General features: G+C 48.2%; 1 protein-coding gene across 5 annotated transcripts in view; it reads left to right on the top strand.

The window, feature by feature from the left end:
* The window catches only part of LOC119962941 (probable phospholipid-transporting ATPase VD), a 363,410-nt gene that overhangs the window by 217,982 nt on the left and 125,150 nt on the right, over positions 1 to 20,278 (top strand). For all 5 annotated transcript variants that reach the window (XM_038791265.1, XM_038791266.1, XM_038791263.1 and 2 more), the window contains 2 exons: positions 11,145 to 11,397; positions 19,603 to 19,838. In XM_038791265.1, coding sequence (XP_038647193.1) covers positions 11,145 to 11,397; positions 19,603 to 19,838 — 489 coding nt within the window. The remainder of the gene's footprint in view (positions 1 to 11,144; positions 11,398 to 19,602; positions 19,839 to 20,278) is intronic.

Genomic DNA, 20,278 nt, shown 5'->3' with positions numbered 1-20,278 from the left:
CTCCTCCACAGCCTCTGTATGCTGCGGAAGCCATTCCCAGGGGGCTCCTTTCTTAAGGAGGTCTGAGAGTGGGGCGGCTTTTGTCGCGAATCCGTCGATGTGGTTCCGGTAATAACCAACCAGTCCTAAAAACGACCGGAGGGCTGAAACATTCTGGGGAAGGGGCAATTTGACAATCGAATCAATTCTTTTGAATTCGATCTCGCGTTTGCCGTGTGTGATGACTGTTCCCAAATACATCACTTTACTTTCCAAAATCTGGGCCTTTCTTGGGTTAACTTTACATCCAATCTCGGTTAAAAGTTCCAGGAGTTTGGCCAGAAGCGTAATGTGCTCTGCCTTTGTGTCTGTCTGCAGTAGTAGGTCGTCTACATACTGTTCCAGACATTCGGGGCGGGAAAATTTTTCTAAGCCATTCGCCAGCTGTCGGTGGAAAATGGAGGGGGAATTGTGGAATCCTTGTGGAAGGCATGTCCACGTATACTGTTGTGTTTTAAAAGTGAAGGCAAATTTGTACTGGCACGCCTTTGCCAATGGGATTGACCAGAAGCCATTGCTAATGTCCAAAACCGTGAAATATTTGGAGTTGAGTCCCTGCTTGAGCATGGTCTCGGGACTTGTTGCTACCGTGGGGGCTACTGCTGGGGTTACTTTATTGAGTTCCCGATAATCAATGGTCAGACGCCATGATCCGTCGGGCTTTCTCACTGGCCAAATAGGGGCATTATTGGTCGAGGCTACTGTTCTAAGCACACCTTGCTCCAATAAGCTACCTATCACTTTCTCTATTTCTCCCTCTGCTTCTAGGGGAAATCTGTATTGTTTTTGTGGTCTGGGGTCAGGTCCGGTAACTTGAATTTGTCCAGCCATTCTGCCGCAGTCATGCCGGTGACTGGCAAATGCTGTCCTGTGTTTGTTGAGTACTGCCTTAACTTGTCTGTCCGTGTTTAGTGTAGTCGGGTCAAATGAATAGTCTCCTACTGCACTAATCCTGTTAGCGTACTCTCCTACTGTGAGAGTAGCGGGTGCTCTGTCCGATCTTGCCATTCGCCAGACACATTGGTTCACTGGGTCGAACGACAGGCTATGGGCATTCATAAAATCTATCCCTAGGATGTGTTCTGCTGTCCGGGGAAGATTTACTAGAACAACGGGGTGTTTGGTGGAAATGTTCCCTAGCTGGATTGCTACGGGTGCTGTAATGTGTCCCTGCTGCGAGTGTCCGGTGAACCCGCTAAGTGTGATGGTGGAGGTGGTCGGCCACGTGTCTGCTTGTGCCGTGGTGGTGGAGTTAATTGTGGTGCGGGAGCCTCCTGTGTCCCAAAGTAACTCTATGGGCTTCCCTCTTAACTTTGCCGTGACTACCGGTCTTCCTGATGGATCCCATAGTGTGTCACAGACCCAAGTGGGGGAGCCCGAACACCGTCAGTCCGTTCCGTCCACATTGGTCTGTCCTGACTGGATCCTTATACTATGGATCGGTTTTGTTTTATTCCTACTCAGAGTGCCTGTCTGCTGGCCTCTCTGTGGTCTCTGGGGTGCGTTACATTCCTTAGCCCAATGTCCTAAATGGCCACAGTTGTAGCATTCCTGCGACTTCTGTGGAGGGCTGCTCTTTCCTTCATTCACCCACGCGGGTTTTTGGTGCTCTCTCACTGCCTGTATGTCTGCTGCAGCCTGAGCTTCTTCTGGGGATTTCACTCTACTCTTGCCCTGAACTGATTGCTCCCAAGCGCGGGACAATCTTTTCAGGACCCACTTCTCATTATGGGCTTCCTCTGAGGGTTCATAGCTGTTGCAAGCGCTCTGTCCTGCTTCTGTTGCATGTGAAATTATGGTGCGCGTCCATTTAACCATATTTTCACGGTTCAAATGGGCTCTATTTAAATCGCCAAATACTGCGTTAAAATGGATCCACAGCCTTCCGGCGAATGCTGTGGGGTGCTCGGATTTCTTCTGCCGGCACTTATTAAGTCCTTCTACGGGGTCACCTCGATTATACCCTATGGCATCTAAAATGGAGGTGTGCATTTCCTCTAGGGTGCCTCCGCCAACGTTCTGTGGGTCGGGGAGGGCTGCTACAACCGATGGGTCTAAACTCAGAACTGTGAGTTTAACCTGCTCTCTCTCGTCCAGGCCGTACATGGTAGCCTGTTGCTTTACCTTTGCGAAAAACTGGTGGGGGTCTGCGGTGGGGAGAAACGGAGTGATCTTCTCACACACGTCCCTTAGTTGGGTTACAGTTAAGGGGGTGGTGTAAGTTATATCGGGTGCGCCTTCTGTGGTCGCTTTTCTCTGGGTGGTGACTGGATTCATTCGAATGGTAAGGAGCTGATCTGTGGGGGGTTGGGGTGCTTGCCTTTTCTGCTGCGCTGCTGGCGCACATGTTCCCTGAACATAACGCTGCGCTGTCTCACTTAACTCTTTCCAGTCTGGGGCATTCTCCTCATCTAACTGGGTTCCAAAGGTGCTTTGAAACCCATTTTGCACCGAAAGCAGCGATTGCAGCTCTGCAATCTGCTTCCTGCATTTCGCGTGATCTACTGTACTTTGCCTTTGTTCTGTGGTGGCAGCATGGAGTGCTCTCAAAGCTGCTTTACGGTCAGAGCATTGCCTCTGCAAAGCCTCTACCTGCTTCTCTGATTCTTCTCTTATCAGGACGGCACGTTGCACGTCCTGATAGGCCTTTTCGTACTGGGTCTGGGAACTGCTGAGATGGGCTAGACAAGACTGATGTGCCCTCTTGGCATCATCCACCTCTCTACCTTTCTCTGCCAACTTCCCTCTTAGATCCATGTTTTCCTTTTCGATGTCCCTGACATCCACTTTACTCATTCTATTTCTTTCTTCTAATTCTGCCCGGAGCGTCTGAACGACCTCCTCTGTGCCTCGCAATTGTGCCAAACAGGATACAATCGCCATCGGCTTTCGTGCTTTATTCATGTTTTTCTTGTGAATTTGAGAGAGGTTCTCCCACCAAGTATGTCCTATACTTCCGGGACCTGTCTCCTCATTCAAACAAAACTCTTTCCAAAGGGGCCATCCCTTTCCTTGCAGATATTTGCGGAGTTCCAGCTCCCACATGGGACACTGACCAACTCGGCTACTGCTGCTGGTCGCTGCGACCACAAACCGTTCTGGGTTCATGAGGCGTTCCATTGCCTGCATGGCCATTTTCTCTGACTCACTTTTAAATTTAGGAACAGGGGGTGTTGAGGTTCAGGGGGTGTTGAGGTTATGTCTCACGAAACGGGTAAGGCTTACGCTATGTTCTGTTCACAAAACTACCGAAAGTTTGTCGCAACAAAAATGCTTTCAGGTTTTCCTTACAACCCTGTTAGTACGCATGCACTAAACACACTTCCGAATTACGCTTATTGCTTTGAACACCTTGAATATTTGTGATTTCTTTCCGTTTTCTTTACCAGATTTCCAATTCAAATTTCAGGGTCCTCGACGGAGTGGGGGTACCACTTATAACCGTGTCCCGTCAGGATGTCGCCACTAAATGTTGCACGTTTTGCTATGGGTGTAAAACGCGTTTATTGGGGTGTATTAACTTGCCTCTGTTAAAGGCCGTGTGCTTAACACCACTAGGCTCTGTCTATGTATTTTTCAGCTCAGGAGTCGCCAGTTGCCGTATAGGCAACTCACAAAATATCTCAAGGTCAGGTTCAAAGTAATAAAACGATACACCGATTAGTAAGTTCCAAACGATCAATATTTATTATACAATTATAATAAATACGCATGCACACACTAAGGGACTAAGCTATGACTAAACTAAGCAAACAGAATACTTAACTACACAGGAACAGGCAAGGTCAGGGAGCGAGGCCTTCGTCCCGGTCTTGGTCTGCAACCTTCAGAAAGCGTGCTGGTCACTGGGGGTCTAGCGGGCTTGGTTCGCGTAGCGAGCGTCGTATTGGCACTTACGGTTCGGCGGCTGGTGCTCAACGGCTGGAGTCAGGATACACGTTGGAGTTCTTGGTCAAAGCCAGAGCACGAAAACAACAGACAGGACCATGTGTGGGGTCTATTTTTATAGGGGTCCCCAATGTCCTTGCCTTTTTCTGGGCGGGCTTTACCTTCAGGTATCGATTGGATCGCTTCCAATCGATATCTTTTGAATTCCTCCAATGTGAGGGTCTTTCTCGATGGTGGGGGCGGTTTCTATAGTGGATACTTCTGGTGCCGCTCTGTCTGGACATCCACTTAAAGTATCTTATTCAAACCCAAATGTTGCCATTGTGTGTGCCTATATCTGGACTGCCTCATTAGTATGTAAAACGTTCTGCCATTATCACCTTTGGTTGGAGATCTTCCACCTGGCCAGAAACTGGTTTTGCTGCTTGAAAAATGCTAATGAGTGTTTGCAGGCTGTTTGCCTTGGCGAAACTGTTTTTCCCTACAGTCTTAGCGATTCTCCATTTTGTTTGTATAGATGCTTCAGGAGGGATAGAGAGGGAGGTAGAAGGGGTGGAGGAGTTGCATTACTCGTCAGAGATGATACCACAGCTGTGATTAAGGAGGGCACGATAGAGGATTCGAGCACTGAGGCAATATGGGTGGAGCTAAGAAATAGGAAGGGTGCAGTAACATTGTTGGGACTTTACTACAGGTCTCCCAAAAGTGAGCATGAAGTAGAGGTACAAATATGCAGACAGATTATAGAAAAATGTAGGAGCAATAGGGTGGTTGTGATGGGAGATTTTAACTTCCCCAACATGGAATGGGATTTGTGTAGTGTTGGAAGCGCAGATGGAGCAGAGTTTGTAAGGAGCATCCAGGAGAGTTTTTTAGAGCAGTATGTAAATAGTCCAACTCGGGAAGGGGCCATACTGGACCTGGTATTGGGGAATGATCCCGGCCAGGTGGTTGATGTTTCAGTCGGTGATTACTTTGGGAATAGCGATCACAATTCCGTAAGTTTTAGAATACTCATGGACAAAGACGAGAGTGGTCCGAAAGGAAGAGTGCTAAATTGGGGAAAGGCAGAGTATAACAAAATTCAGCAGGAGCTAGGGAATGTGGATTGGGAGCAGCTGTTTAAGGGTAAATCCACATTTGAAATGTGGGAGTCTTTTAAGGAAAGGTTGATTAGAGTGCAGGACAGACATGTTCCTGTGAAAATGGGAGATAGAAATGGCAAGATTAGGGAACCATGGATGACAGGTGAAATTGTGAGACTAGCTAAGATTAAAAAGGAAGCATATGTAAGATTGAGGCGACTCAAAACTGATGAAGCTTTGGGGGAATATCGGGAAAGTAGGACGAATCTCAAACGCGCAATAAAAAGGGCTAAAAGGGGTCATGAAATATCTTTGGCTAACAGGGTTAAGGAAAATCCCAAAGCCTTTTATTCGTATGTAAGGAGCAAGAGGGTAACTAGGGAAAGGATTGGCCCACTCAAAGACAAGAGAGGTAATTTATGCGTGGATTGAGAGGAAATGGGTGAGATTCTTAATGAGTACTTTGCATCGGTATTCACAAAGGAGAGGGACAAGACGGATGTTGAGGCTAGGGATGGATGTTTAAATACTCTAGGTCAAGTTGTCATACGGAAAGGGGAAGTTTTGGGTATTCTAAAAGACATTAAGGTAGACAAGTCCCCAGGACCGGATGGGATCTATCCCAGGTTAATGAGGGAAGCGAGGGTCGAAATAGCTGGGGCCTTAACAGATATCTTTGCAGCATCCTTGAGCACGGGTGAGGTCCCGGAGGAATGGAGAATTGCTAATGTTGTCCCTTTGTTTAAGAAGGGTAGCAGGGAAAATCGAGGGAATTACAGACCTGTGAGCTTGACGTCAGTGGTTGGCAAACTGTTGGAGAAGATACTGAGGGATAGGATCTGTTCACATCTGGAAGAAAATAGACTTATTAGTGATAGGCAGCATGGTTTTGTGCAGGGAAGGTCATGTCTTACAAACCTAATAGAATTCTTTTGAGGAAGTGACAAAGTTAATTGATGAGGGAAGGGCTGTAGATGTCATATACATGGACTTTAGTAAGGCATTTGATAAGGTTTCCCATGGCAGGTTGATGGCAAAAGTGAAGTCGTATGGGGTTCAGGGTGTACTAGCTAGATGGATAAAGAACTGGCTGGACAGCAGGAGACAGAGAGTAGTGGTGGAAGGGAGTGTCTCAAAATGGAGAAGGGTGACTAGTGGTGTTCCATAGGGATCCGTGCTCGGACCACTGTTGTTTGTGATCTACATAAATGACCTGGAGGAAGGTATAGGTGCTCTGATTAGCAAGTTTGCAGATGATACTAAGATTGGTGGAGTTGCAGATAGCGAGGAGGACTGTCAGAGAATACAACCAAATATAGATAGATTGGAGAATTGGGCAGAGAAATGGCAGATGGAGTTCAATCCAGGCAAATGCGAGGTGATGCATTTTGGAAGATCAAATTCAAGAACGGACTATATGGCCAATGGAAGGGTCTTGGGGAAAATTGATGTGCAGAGGGATTTGGGAGTTCAGGTCCATTGTACCCTGAAGGTGGCATGCTTGCCTTCATCGGACAGGGTATTGAGTACAAGAGTAGGCAGGTCATGTTACAGTTGTATAGGACTTTGGTTAGGCCACATTTGGAATACTGCGTGCAGTTCTGGTCGCCACATTACCAGAAGGATGTGGATGCTTTGGAGAGGGTGCAGAGGAGGTTCACCAGGATGTTGCCTGGTATGGAGGGTGCTAGCTATGAAGAAAGGTTGAGTAGATTAGGATTGTTTTCGTAGGAAAGATGGAGGTTGAGGGGGGACCTGATTGAGGTATACAAAATTGTGAGATATGGACAGGATGGATAGCAACAAGCTTTTTCCAAGAGTGGGGGTGTCAGTTACAAGGGATCACAATTTCAAGGTGAGAGGGGGAAAGTTCAAGGGAGATGTGCGTGGAAAGTTTTTTACGCAGAGGGTGGTGGGTGCCTGGAACGCTTTACCAGCGGAGGTGGTAGAGGCGGGCACGATAGCATCATTTAAGAGGCATCTAGACAGGTATATGAACGGGCGGCAACAGAGGGAAGTAGACCTTGGAAAATAGGAGACAGGTTTAGATAAAGGATCTGGATCGGCGCAGGCTGGGAGGGCCGAAGGGCCTGTTCCTGTGCTGTAATTTTCTTTGTTCTTTGTTCTTTACACTTGCACTACAACCTTCACACTCGCACTACAGCCTTCACACTCGACTACAGCTTTTACTCTCGCACGACAGCCTTTACTCTCGCACGACAGCCTTTACTCTCGCACTACAGCCTTCACACTCGCACTACAGCCTTCACTCTCGCACGACAGCCTTTACTCTCGCACTACAGCCTTGACACTCGCACTACAGCCTTGACACCTGCACTACAGCCTTGACACTTATTGGACAGCTAGACAGTTCTAAGAATTCTGTAAAATGTCTCTTTAGTTAATTCTAGCAATTCCAAAGAATGCCTTACCTCTCCCCAAAGGTGCTTTATCACTTCCATGTGTCCTAAGATCCTAAAGAAAGGGGTGCCATACCTCTCTAAAGGAACACCCTGGCTTTCCAAAATATCTATCAAGTTCAGACGTCCTTTTACCTGGTCTGCTGTGCGCACCTTTGAGATTCATGTAGCTAGGATTCAAAAATTGGAAGACCGTGGAGGCAGCTGCTTATTTTTTTTACCTCCGCAAACAATGGATGTGAGAACCCCACTCCAACTCAAGTCCTGGCCCTGTGGAGAAGTGCCTGGTTCGGGTACAAGAGTTTGAAAATTCGGCCATTTCCAGGGTTTTCAGCAAGATGGAGAGCTTCTTCGTAGTGGCAAAAATATAGGCCTTGGTTTCGATTTCTGATTTTTTATTAATTGAATTTAAATTGCACCAGTTGCCATGGTGGGATTTGTACCTGTGTCCTCCAGAGCATTAACCTGGGATTACCTGTCCAGAGACATTACTATTGCACCACCATCTCCTCTCTCTCTGGTGAATGGTTGTTTCTTGGACTCGTGCAAGGTATATATTGGTTTTCCAGGTGTCTGTGTTCGGACCCTTGCTTTTCTGTCTAGTATTAATGATCTAGACTTGTGTAAAGGACACAATTTCAAATTTTGCCTATTTTTAAATTCATTTAATGGGATGGTAGCGTCCCTGGCTGGACCAGCAGTTGTTGTTGCCCCGTCCCTTTTTCTTTTGAAAGTATTTTTATTAAGGTTTTGCAGAATTTTTCATAATAAAACAGTAGAAACAGTGCTAACAAAACAAACTAGAGTGAATATTATCATAGTGTAAAAAGAGAATATAGAATAACAATTAAATAAACATTACCCCACATGACCCAGTCTTCCTACACCAACCCAGTGAAGCACTCATCCCCCCCTATGGATTGCTGCCGCTGCTGACATTTTAATTTTCCCCGAGAAAGTCAATGAGAACCCTAGCGTAGACCCTCTTAAGGCAAACTTTATTTTCTCGAGGCTGAGAAACCCAGCCATGTCATTAATCCAAGTCTCTACACTTGGGGGCTTTGAGTCGCTCCATATTAATAAAATCCATCCCCGGGCTACTAGGAAGGAAAAGGCCAAGACGTCGGCCTCTTTCGCCAACTGAACACACGGGTCTTCTGACACTCCAAAGATCGCTATCTCTGGACTTGGCACCACCCGTGTGTTAAGCACCTTGGACATTGCCCTCACGAACCCTTGCCAGAACACTCTAAGCTCTGGGAATGCCCAAAACATGTGGACATAGTTTGGAGGGCTGCCTTTGCACCTCATACAACTGTCTTCTACCCCAAAAAACTTGCTCATTCTCGCTGCCGACATGTGTGCCCGGTGGACCATCTTAAATTGAATTAGACTGAGCCTGGCACATTAGGAGGAATTAACCCTGCCCAGGACCTCTGCCCATAGACCCGCTTCCAACTCCTCTCCTAGCTCCTCCTCCCACTTTCCCTTGAGCTCCTCCACCGGGGTTTCCTCCGCCTCCTGTAGTTCCTGGTAGATATTTGACACCTTCCCCTCCCCACCCAGGTGCCGAGACCACCCTGTCCTGTATCCTCAGTGCTGGCAGCGTCAGAAAGGCCACTACCTGTTTTTTCAGGAAGGCTCGTACTTGCAGATATTTAAAGGCGTTTACTGGCAGCAGATTAAATTTGTCCTCTCGCGCCTTCAAACTGGGAAAGCTTCCGTCTATGAACAGATCTCCCGTCCTTCTGATGCCTGCCGTCTGCCAGCTCTGGAACCCACCATCCATCCTACCCGGGACAAACCTGTCCAGACCGACGCTCCTTCCACCTCCTTGTACCTCCCCCACTGTCCCCAGATCCGCAGTGGACTAGTGGAGTAACAGGTCGGCACGAACGGCAAAGGAGCCGTTATCAAAGCTCCCAGCCCAGTACCTTTATGTGACGCCGCCTCCAGCTGCTCCCCCCCCCCATCGCCCACTTCCTAATTATAGCTATATTGGCCACCCAGTAGTAGTTGCGAAAGGTTGCCCCGTCTCTAATTGCCCTCCATTTCAGAGGGCACTTGAGAGTCAATCACATTGCTCTGGATCTGGAGTCACATGTAGGCCAGACTAAGGATGGCAATTTTCCATTAGTGAACCAGATGGGTTTTCTATGACACAATACCTGCAAGTATTGTGACCTGTGAGGCGCATAGTGATAAACTTCAATTGGGCAAGGGCAGTCTGGTGGAATAGGCAGACATGTGACAGATGAAATTTGATGCAGAAGCATCTAAGGTGATTCATTTTGGTAGACGTAAGGCAAAAGCAATATAAATAAAAGGTACAATTCTAAATGAGACGTAGAAGCAGAGGGATTTGGGTGTATATGCACACAAATCATTGAAGGAAACATGAAAGGTTGAGAAAATGATGAATACAACTCAGGGCAGAGAGTACAACAGAGAGAAAGTTATAATAAACCTGTGGAAAACACTGGTTCAGCTTTGACTGGAGAATGTGCACAGTTCAATTCAGGAAAGATATAGACGCCCGTTGATGGGGATGTGCTGAGAAGTCGCACCTCAGGTGGCTCTCCTCCCACGAATCTGAAAATAGGCTCTTTTCACCTGAAATAGCCCACTAATACAAAGGATAAAACATCCCCACACCTCAACCAGCAGCAACACGAAGGGAAAATGCCAAACAACAGCCATTCCAGAACTCCTGGAAACGAGGAGTAGTAAAAACCAGGAGAAACAAATGGCTGAGCCAGCTGGCGCACGAGGCGACGAAACTCCGGCCTCGCCTGAATGGGAAGGACCGACCCGCCACACAAAGAGCTCCCCGCTCCAGTGGAGGAACGTTCTCTCAAGGGAACTCGGAGAACACAGGGAGGAGACAAAACCCGACGTTCAAGCTGCGGTCAAGGGTGCGATTGCGGAAACTCTGGCGACCATGCAGGTGGCCCTAGACAAGGTGGAGAGGGGACTGGAAGGTCAGGAAAACACCATAAAAGAGTTGGGCAAGGCTGCAACAGACCAGGATGACCAGATCGTCACCCTAGAAAAAGAAGTAGCAAGGCTGGTCACGACACAGGGGTCTGAAGGGGAAAATCGACGCCCAGGAAAACCAATCGAGCCACCAAAACCTGCACGGCTTGTGGGCCTGCCGGAGGGAATTGAAGGTGGGAACCTCACGGACTATGTGGCCCAAATGCTGGGCAATCTGGTGGGGAAGTGGAACTAGCTGAATTGCTTTTGCAGGGGGCCAGTTGGCTGAATAGCCTCCTTTTGTTCTGTAACCATTCTCTAAGAATGTCCTTCTAATGTTGGCAAAGTTTTCTAAAAGCAAGCCAGTCTCTGATCAATACCTCGTTTGCTACTTAAACGCAAATGATTCACAACTGCATCAGCATCTGATACAAATTGTGTGGCGTGGAAGGCACATCCCCACAAGAGAAACCAGGAAAATCCTACAGGTAGCTGGCTGACCAACCTTTAAATAGAAATTAATGCAAAGCTCACATATTCTAAGAAAAAGATTTTTTTTAATGTTTAATTGTAAATGGAATATTTATTGTCAGTTTTGCAATTTTACAAACAACTTTAACGTTGTGATAATATTATAACATTAAAAATATCTGTTCAAACTAGAATTTTTCCTAAGCAACCTGGTTCAGTGCAAATGCTACTTTTGTTTATACCATCTTAATTATTTACTTCTCAGGTGTTGATTCCAATTTCCTTGTATGTGTCCATTGAAATTGTCAAGCTAGGCCAAATACTCCTCCTTCAGAGTGACATTGACTTGTATGATGAAAATACAGATTCAACCATACAATGCCGGGCTTTGAACATCACTGAAGACCTGGGACAGATTGAATATCTATTCTCTGATAAAACTGGAACACTCACTGAGAACAAAATGGTTTTCTGCAGGTGCAACATTGCTGGGGTCGAGTATTTCCACAAAGAAAATGGTATGTTTCTATCTTGTTTATGACTTCTTTCATTTGCAGAAATCATGATAATTTGCCAGACTTTAAAGGCCCTTAAATATTCACATGTGCTACCTTATTGCCTGAGATTACTCAGTGATAGATGTACTGACAAATAAGATTCTAGGTTTTTTCTCAAGCCTATGGTGACTTAATTCATCATGAGCATATCTCGTCAGCTGCAAGGCTTTAGAGGTGCAAGCAGGGGAGTTTTGGAAAGGTGAGCTTAAGATTGTATACTGAGCAATCTTTCCTGAGGCATGGTGAGACTGGAGCCAGTGGAAGCTAATGCTAACCACATACTGACAATTAAGTTGCCATTTGGATATAGATAGGTCATGCTGCAAGAACCTTCCTGATGATGAGCCCTCCTGCTGAAGTCAAAGCCCAGCAGATTGGTCGAGGATTAGCGAAGCCTGCTATGAGTCCCCCATCCCACCCGAGGACTGTGGTGCCAGAAGTCCACTTTCCACAATGAATGCTGGACATATAAGGCCACGCTTTATTTTTACTTTTTGTAAGTTTACCGAGGCGGCTCTCATCTTGAAATTATTCCCAATCCCACGCCTACAGCGGCAGAGCCCATTTCTTTCAATGGGGCAGGTGGGTACTCCCATTGGCTTTCAATCCTCGGCAGCCTACCCACTATCATTATTTGGTTGGGGCTCCTGGAGATGGTCTGTTAATTGGCTTTCTCTGGGAAGATTACATGGATGGCTGAACCTCAGAATCCAGAACTAAAAAGTAAGGCAGTAACATTCCATCCATGGGTCTGTATGAGTGCTGTTGTTGGTATCAATACCCTGGGTTAGGAAGTAGAAAATAATATTGATTTCCCTGAAAGCTATCCAGTGGCTTTTGCTAAAACTGCACTTGGGACCAGGATCAGATTCTCAATCATTTGAATGGCTTCCTAAAACTCCCAATCAAGGCTTACACACGGCCAGATGACAACTGATCACCGTCGAATTGGAGTGCGCTTGAAATAAAAATGGCTTGCATTCAAACAGCATCTTTCACAACATTAGAAATATGAGCAGGAATAGACCACATGACCTATCAAGCCTGTTCTGCCTTTCAATTTAATCATGGAAAATAGAATCATAGAATTTGCAGTGCAGAAGGAGGCCATTCGGCCCATCGAGTCTGCACCAGCTCTTGGAAAGATACCCTACCCAAGGTCCACACCTCCACCATAACCCAGTAACCCCACCCAACACTAAGAGCAATTTTGGACACTAAGGGCAATTTATCATGGCCAATCCACCTAACTTGCACATCTTTGGACTGTGGGAGGAAACCGGAGCACCCGGAGGAATCCCACGCACACACGGGGAGAATGTGCAGACTCCGCACAGACAGTGACCCAAGCCGGGAATCGAACCTGGGACCCTGGAGCTGTTAAGCAATTGTGCTAACTACAATGCTACTGTGCTGCTTCTTGGGCTTCAACTCCACTTTCCTACCCACTCTTCATATTTCTTAATTCCCTGAGAGACCAAAAATCTGTGCATCCTTAGGCTTAAATCCATTCAATCCTGGAGTATCCACAATTCCCTGCGATAGACAATTGTAAAGATTCACAACCCTTTCAGTGAAGTAATTTCTTATCCTCTCCAAAATTCTCAGCCCCTTATCCTGAAACTGCCCTGGTGAATTAGAAATCCTGATCAAATTGTTTGAAAGAATCTCTCTGTATCTGTCCAATCGAGAATATTTGAGCGTCTACCCTTTTAGAATATAGTATGTTTTAATTAAATTACCTCTCATTCTTCTAATCGCCATAGAATATAGGTCCAATTTACTCAGCCTCTCATCATAGGACAGCCTCCTCAACAAAGGGACAAATTGAGTGAATCTTTGCTCTACCTGCGCAGAGTATTCCCAATGTGGTATCACCAAAGCCCTGTACAATCGTAGCAAGAATCCTCTTGCTATAAAAGTCAATGTGCCATTTCTCTTTCTAATTGTACCTGTCTGCTATCTTTCTACTTTCCTTGTGTGGTGAATGTACATCATGTAATTCACACTGTATAGTATTGCGTTCACACTGTATAGCATTGTGTCTTTGTGGGCTCTGTCTGTGAGCCGTTGCACGGCTCTGCCCACAGGGGGAAATGAGGAGCTTGTACAGGGCTCCACCCTCGGCTGTGCCCATGGTTCCGCCCATGGCCCCTCCCACTACCGGAAGTATAAAGTGCTACAGCCTTGTGAGTCTGCCCTCTTCTTCTGGTCGCAGGCAGGCTCAGTTGGAAGTCTATTAAAACCAGTTTATTTCCTATTGTGTCTCGAGTAAATTGATGGTCACATCAATTTAATAGACTTAAAAAAACTACTATGGAATCAGCCCTCAAACCTGATTGACTAGAACTCGACCCGCAGGCTGCAGAGGCGAAGGAAATCTTTCCACACTGGCTTCGGTGTTTCAAGGCCTACCTGGCTGCATCGACTACCTCTGATACTACAGATGGGCAGAAACTCTGCCTACTGCACGCACGGGTGAGCCATCGCATCTCTACGCAACACAACAGTACCGACTCATACACCGAGGCCCTCGCTATGCTCGACCGATTATACGTGCGGCCTGTAAACGAGGTCTACGCGCGGCACATTTTCGCTACCCAGCACCCCGCAGAGTCGCTAGAGGACTACCTGCGCGATTTAAAAGCCCTTGCACGGGAATGTAACTTTCAGGCTGTAACTGCCTCCCAGCATATGGAACTCACTGTCCGTGATGTGTATGTTGCGGGGGTCCGGTCTAATTATGTGCGCCAGCGACTACTTGACAAAGGAGCCCAGAACTTGGAGGACACAGTAGCGCTAGCAACCTCAATGGAGGTTGCGTTTCAAAGTCTCAACTCATTCCCCGCAGACCACACGACCCCATCGTGGACCCCCGACCATCGACTGCCCCAGGCCTGCGCCGCGCGGCCACCCAACCACTATGGAGCGCCAGCGTGCCATTTTTGTGGCCAGCCACAACACCCACGGCAGCACTGCCCGGCCCGCAACGCGACCTGCAGCAGCTGCGGTCGAAAAGGACATTATGCCAAAGTATGCCTGTCGAAATCAAAACCTTCTAACTTCCCCGCAGTTCAGAGCAATCATTCCCCCAACTCGCAGGCCCGCAGACCCCGCAATGTTGCAGCGTATCTGCCGACTCTGCCTCCGCCCGACATGTGCGACTCATGGGGGCCGCCATCTTGGCAATCCTTCCCCACACGGCCAGCCATGTGCGAGTCATGGGGGCCACCATCTTGGGCGCCATCTTCCTCACCGCCCGCCACATGCGATCCACGGGGGTGGCCATCTTGGACACCATCTTCTTCATCGCCCGCCACGTGCAATCAACGGGGACCGCCATCGTGGCCATCACCCGAAGTTCACCTCAACGACTACGACCTCCGCGGACAGTCATCACGGGACCACTCCAGCACTGCTGATTGAGCCACCGACTACCCTCAACTCAACACAGTCACTTTGGACCAGTCGCGTCCGAAGCACCTCAGGAGCTCGATGCTGTCCGTTCAAGTCAACGGATACAAGAAACCGTGCCTCTTTGACTCCGGGAGCACCGAGAGCTTCGTACATCCTGACCTGGTAAGACGCTGTTCGCTCCTTATCTTCCCCACACAGCAAACTATCTACCTCGCCTCGGGTTCGCACTCGGTCCAAATACAAGGGCACACCGTTGCGACCCTAACGACTCAGGGCGCCAGCTACTCTAATTTCCAGCTGTATGTACTCCCCGACCTCTGCGCCCCACTCTTACTTGGGCTCGACTTTAAGTGTAACCTCCAGAGCCTCACACTCAGCTCCGGCGGACCCCTTCCCCTCTCACTATATGCAGCTTAGCGACTCTAAAAATCGACCCCCCCTCCACTCTTCGCTAACCTAACAGCTAACTGTAAACCAGTAGCCACCCGCAGCAGGCGGTACAGCCTGCAGGACAGAGTATTCATCCGAGCCGAAGTCCAGCGGCTCCCACGTGAGGGAGCCATAGAGGCCAGTAACAGCCTCTGGAGAGCTCAGGTGGTGGTCGTCAAGACCGGGGAAAAGTTCCGGATGGTGGTTGATTACAGCCAAACCATTAACCGGTTCACTCACCTCGATGCGTACCCCATCCCCAGAATTGCAGACATGGTCAACCAGAACGGCCAGTATCGCATCTTCTCCACGGTGGATCTGAAGTCTGCATACCACCAGCCCCCAATCCGCCCGGAGGACCGCCACTACATGGCGTTTGAGGCAGATGGCCGCCTCTTCCATTTCCTCCGGGTCCCCTTTGGCGTCACGAATGGGGTCTCGGTGTTCCAACGAGCAATGGACCGAATGGTGGACCAGTAAGGGCTGCGGGCCACATTTCCATACCTGGATAACGTCACCATCTGCGGCCATGACCAGCAGGACCACGATGCCAACCTCCACCGATTTCTCCAAACTGCCCAGAAACTCAATCTCACCTACAATAAGGAGAAATGCGTTTTCCGCACGACCAGACTAGCCATCCTCGGCTATGTCGTGGAAAATGGAGTCCTGGGCCCCGACCCGGACCGTATGTGCCCCCTCTTACAACTCCCTCTCCCTCATTGTCCCAGGGCGCTCAGGAGGTGCCTGGGACTCTTCTCTTATTACACCCAGTGGGTCCCCCAGTATGCGGACAAAGCCCGGCCACTATTTAAGACCACACTCTTCCCACTGTCAGCAGAGGCCCGCCAGGTCTTCAACTGCATCAAGGAGGACATCGCCAAAGCCGCCATGCGGGCGGTCGATGAATCCATCCCCTTTCAGGTGGAGAGCGACACCTCAGAGGTTGCTCTGGCCGCCACTCTGAATCAGGCAGGGAGACCAGTAGCTTTCTTCTCCCGAACCCTTTCCGCTTCGGAACTTCGACACTCCTCAGTTGAAAAAGAAGCTCAAGCCATTGTGGAAGGCGTACGGCACTGGAGGCACTGCCTCGCAGGTAGGAGGTTCACCCTCATCACGGACCAGAGATCGGTTGCCTTCATGTTCGACAACTCTCAAAGGGGCAAAATAAAAACCGATAAAATCCTGAGGCGGAGGATCGAACTCTCCACCTATAATTATGACATCATATATCGGCCGGGGAAGCTCAACAATCCTCCAGATGCCCTGTCCCGCAGCACATGCGCCAGCACGCAAGATGACCGATTAAAGGCTATCCACAATGACCTCTGCCACCCGGGGGTCACCCGGCTCGCCCACTACGTCAAAGCCCAAAATCTGCCTTTCTCCACCAAGGAGGTAAAACCCATCACCAGGGATTGCCCGATCTGCACGGAGTGCAAACCGCACTTCTATAGACCAGACAAGGCCCACCTGGTAAAAGCTTCCCACCTGGTAAAAGCTGCCCGGCCCTTTGAACGCCTGAGCATCGATTTCAAAAGCCACTCCCGTCGACTAATCAAAATGTGTACTTCCTCAACGTCATAGACAAATTCTCCCACACAGTCATCAGAGCCCTGCACAGTGTCTTCACCCTGTTCGCCTTCCCCAGCTACGTTCACAGCGACAGGGGTTCGTCCTTCATGAGCGACGAGCTGCGTCAGTACCTGCTCGACAAGGGCATCGCCTCGAGCAGGACTACCAGCTATAACCCCAGGGGGAACGGGCAGGTGAAGAGGGAGAACGCGATGGTCTGGAAGACCGTCCTACTGACCCTACGGTCCAGGAATCTCCCGACCTCCCACTGGCAGGAGATCCTCCCCGACGCGCTCCATGCAATTAGGTCCCTCCTGTGCACTGCCACTAATCAGACCCCTCACGAGCGATTATTTCTTTTCCCTAGGGGCACTACCACAGGGGCTTCGTTTCCATCTTGGTTGAGGACACCGGGCCCGGTTCTCCTCCGGAAGCACGTCCGGACACATAAAACGGACCCACTAGTAGAAAGGGTACTACTGCTACACTCAATCCCACACTACGCCTTTATAGAACACCCCAACGGCCGTCAGGACACCGTTTCCCTCCGGCACCTGGCGCCTGCAGGATCCACCACTACCACCACCACCGCCGAGGTACACCTCACACTACACCCCACCCGACCCCCTGCGCCCCCACGCGTACAGGTTTCCTGCACCCCCCTTCGCCCATCGCACCGGCAGGAACGAAGCTCGGACCGAACCACGCCCGGAGTCCACCCTCAGATCCACACCGCCCGTCACCACTCAGCTATCCGAAGAGGCTGCAACCCCAGTGCTCCGCCGATCCCAAAGGATGACTCGGCCACCGGACCGGCTCAACCTGTAGACCCGTCATCCCCGCCGGACTTGATTTTTTTACAGGGGGTGAATCTGGTGAATGTACATCATGTCATTCACACTGTATAGTATTGCGTTCATACTGTATAGCATTGTGTCCTTGTGGGCTCTGTCTGTGAACCGTTGCGCGGCTCTGCCCACAGGGGGAGATGAGGAGCTTGTACAGGGCTCCACCCTCGGCTCCGCCCATGGCCCCTCCCACTACCAGAAGTATAAAGTGCTGCAGCCTTGTGAGTCTGCCCTCAGTTCTTCTGGTCGCAGGCAGGCTCAGTTGTAAGTCTATTAAAACCACAGTTTACTTCCTATCGTGTCTCGAGTAAATTGATGGTCACATCACCTTGTACAAATCTTTTTGAACATCAATACATGTTTCACGTCTATTAAAAAAAAATTCTGATTTTCTATTCTTACGATCTGCAATCTCACCTTCTGGATCAAACTTTTATGCAACACCTTGTCAAAAGCATATTGGAAGTCTAGATATACCACATACACAGGTTCCCCATTATCCATATTGCTAGTTAAGTCCTCAAAGAACTCGAGCAAGTTTGTCAAGTATCACTTGCCCTTCATAAAACATGCTGACAATTGTGGATTGAGCTTTGTCTTTCTAAATGTTCTGTCATCTTAATGATTGTTTCCAGCAACTTCCCCACCACAGATATCAAGCTAACCAGTCTGTAGTTTCCTACTTTTTGGCTCTCTCCCTTTTTGAATGGGGGCATCACATTAGCATGTTTCCAATCCACTGGGACCTTTCCAGAATCCAGGGAATTTTGAAATATCATAACCAATGTATCCACTCTCTCTGCTGCCACCTCCTTTAATACCCTAGGGTGCAGGCTTTCTGGTCCTATCTTTCCTCAACTGCAACTGCACCACCTTTTCCTGCTGTCTGTCCTTCCTAAAAACTGAATCGCCCTCTGTTTAGTTCTGGAGCCATGTCTTCGTAATCCCACTATATCATACCCCTTTACATCTATCTGTGCAACTAAACATAAGAACATAACATAAGAACTAGGAGCAGGAGTAGGCCATCTGGCCCCTCGAGCCTGCTCCTCCATTCAATGAGATCATGACTGATCTTTTGTGGACTCCACTCCACTTTCCGGCCTGAACACCATAACCCTTAATCCCTTTATTCTTCAAAAAGCTATCTATCTTTATCTTTAAAACATTTAATGAAGGAGCCTCTACTGCTTCACTGGGCAAGGAATTCCATAGATTCACTACCCTTGGGTGAAGAAGTTCCTCCTAAACTCAGTCCTAAGAGGGAACTAATTCATTCATTTTATTTTGAATGCGCCTGAACCTCAATGCTACTTATTTAGTTAGCTATATGTGTTGGAAAAGTCATTTTACGTACACTTGTACTGAAGAAAGACTTCAAAACAGTTTTGTGCATCATGCCCCTTTAAAGCCTTTAAATGGGGGGCTGGAGTCCCCGCAGCCTCGCAGAGAAATCGCAGCCAGCACGGGGGCAGAGAATCCACTTTCACGCCGGAATCGGGCCCGGCGCCAGTCAGGCGATTCTCCGGGACCCAAAAATCAGTGTGACCGCGGAGTACGCCCCGCGGCTGGGGGCTCGTATCCACAGCTAAAGCTGTGAGATTTACTCCGGGTCCCTGTTCACCCTCTGCAGGGCATTGAATTTGTTCAACTTTTTAATAGGAATTTTGGGAGTAAAACGCCACCGTTTTTACGCCGGCATGGGGACATAGTCTCATTTTGGGAGAATCTAGCCCAGGGCCCGCCTAAAGGAACAGAATGTTCAGCATTGGATGCTGATCTTTGTTGGATTATTGTGATTTGCGCCATTTGTGTGAAGAGCATGCTGGAATGCTCGAGTCATTCCAGTACACCTCTTTATATTCATCTTGATATTTGTCTTTTTGCCATCCCTCAGCAAAAAGGCTGGAGTTCTATCAGGATTTTATTTCTGAAGATTTATCTAATCCTTCTGTGGAATTCGTTTGTAAGTCGCACCATCTGAACAGCTGCAGATCCCGACCTGTAATGGGGAGCCATGGCTCACTCACTCGTTTAACTGCTAATCGCTCAACTTTGAGGAAGGACAATGCACATGAAGATGAACATGTAAACATTACACACTCCTGTGATGTGGCATTTAGCAGTTCAATTGTGAGTATGCCCGCTATAATTAGTAAAGCTTCTCAATTGACATTTCTCACTCTTGTTCCAGATTCCTCAGCTAAATACATTTTCTGAAGTTTGGTAAAGGCACAAACTGCATGCCACAGACTGGCTCCTTCCATTAATTACAGCATCTGTACCCCATTAAGCTGTCCCATTACCTGCTTAGCTAGGAGTAAATACAATCGCTCATAAATTATCTCCTCTCCAGGGAATCTCTAGCAATCAACACGATATTGCATTTGCCATCTCTGTAAACAAGTAAACGGTTACACACAATCATTACCTCACCTTTTACGAATCTTTAATTACAGCTTTAGTAGACACGCTACCTGTATGTATTTTAAACCAGGGCTTTTAATAACATTACTGCCGAAAATATGAAATATAATATATAACAATTTCTATATTCATCACAAAGCAAATGG

Source organism: Scyliorhinus canicula, chromosome 3 (genome assembly GCF_902713615.1).
Source record: "Scyliorhinus canicula chromosome 3, sScyCan1.1, whole genome shotgun sequence".
Taxonomy (NCBI): Eukaryota; Metazoa; Chordata; class Chondrichthyes; order Carcharhiniformes; family Scyliorhinidae; genus Scyliorhinus; species Scyliorhinus canicula.
Note: the sequence above shows the minus strand (reverse complement) of the source record. Positions and strands in the feature narration are given on the sequence as shown.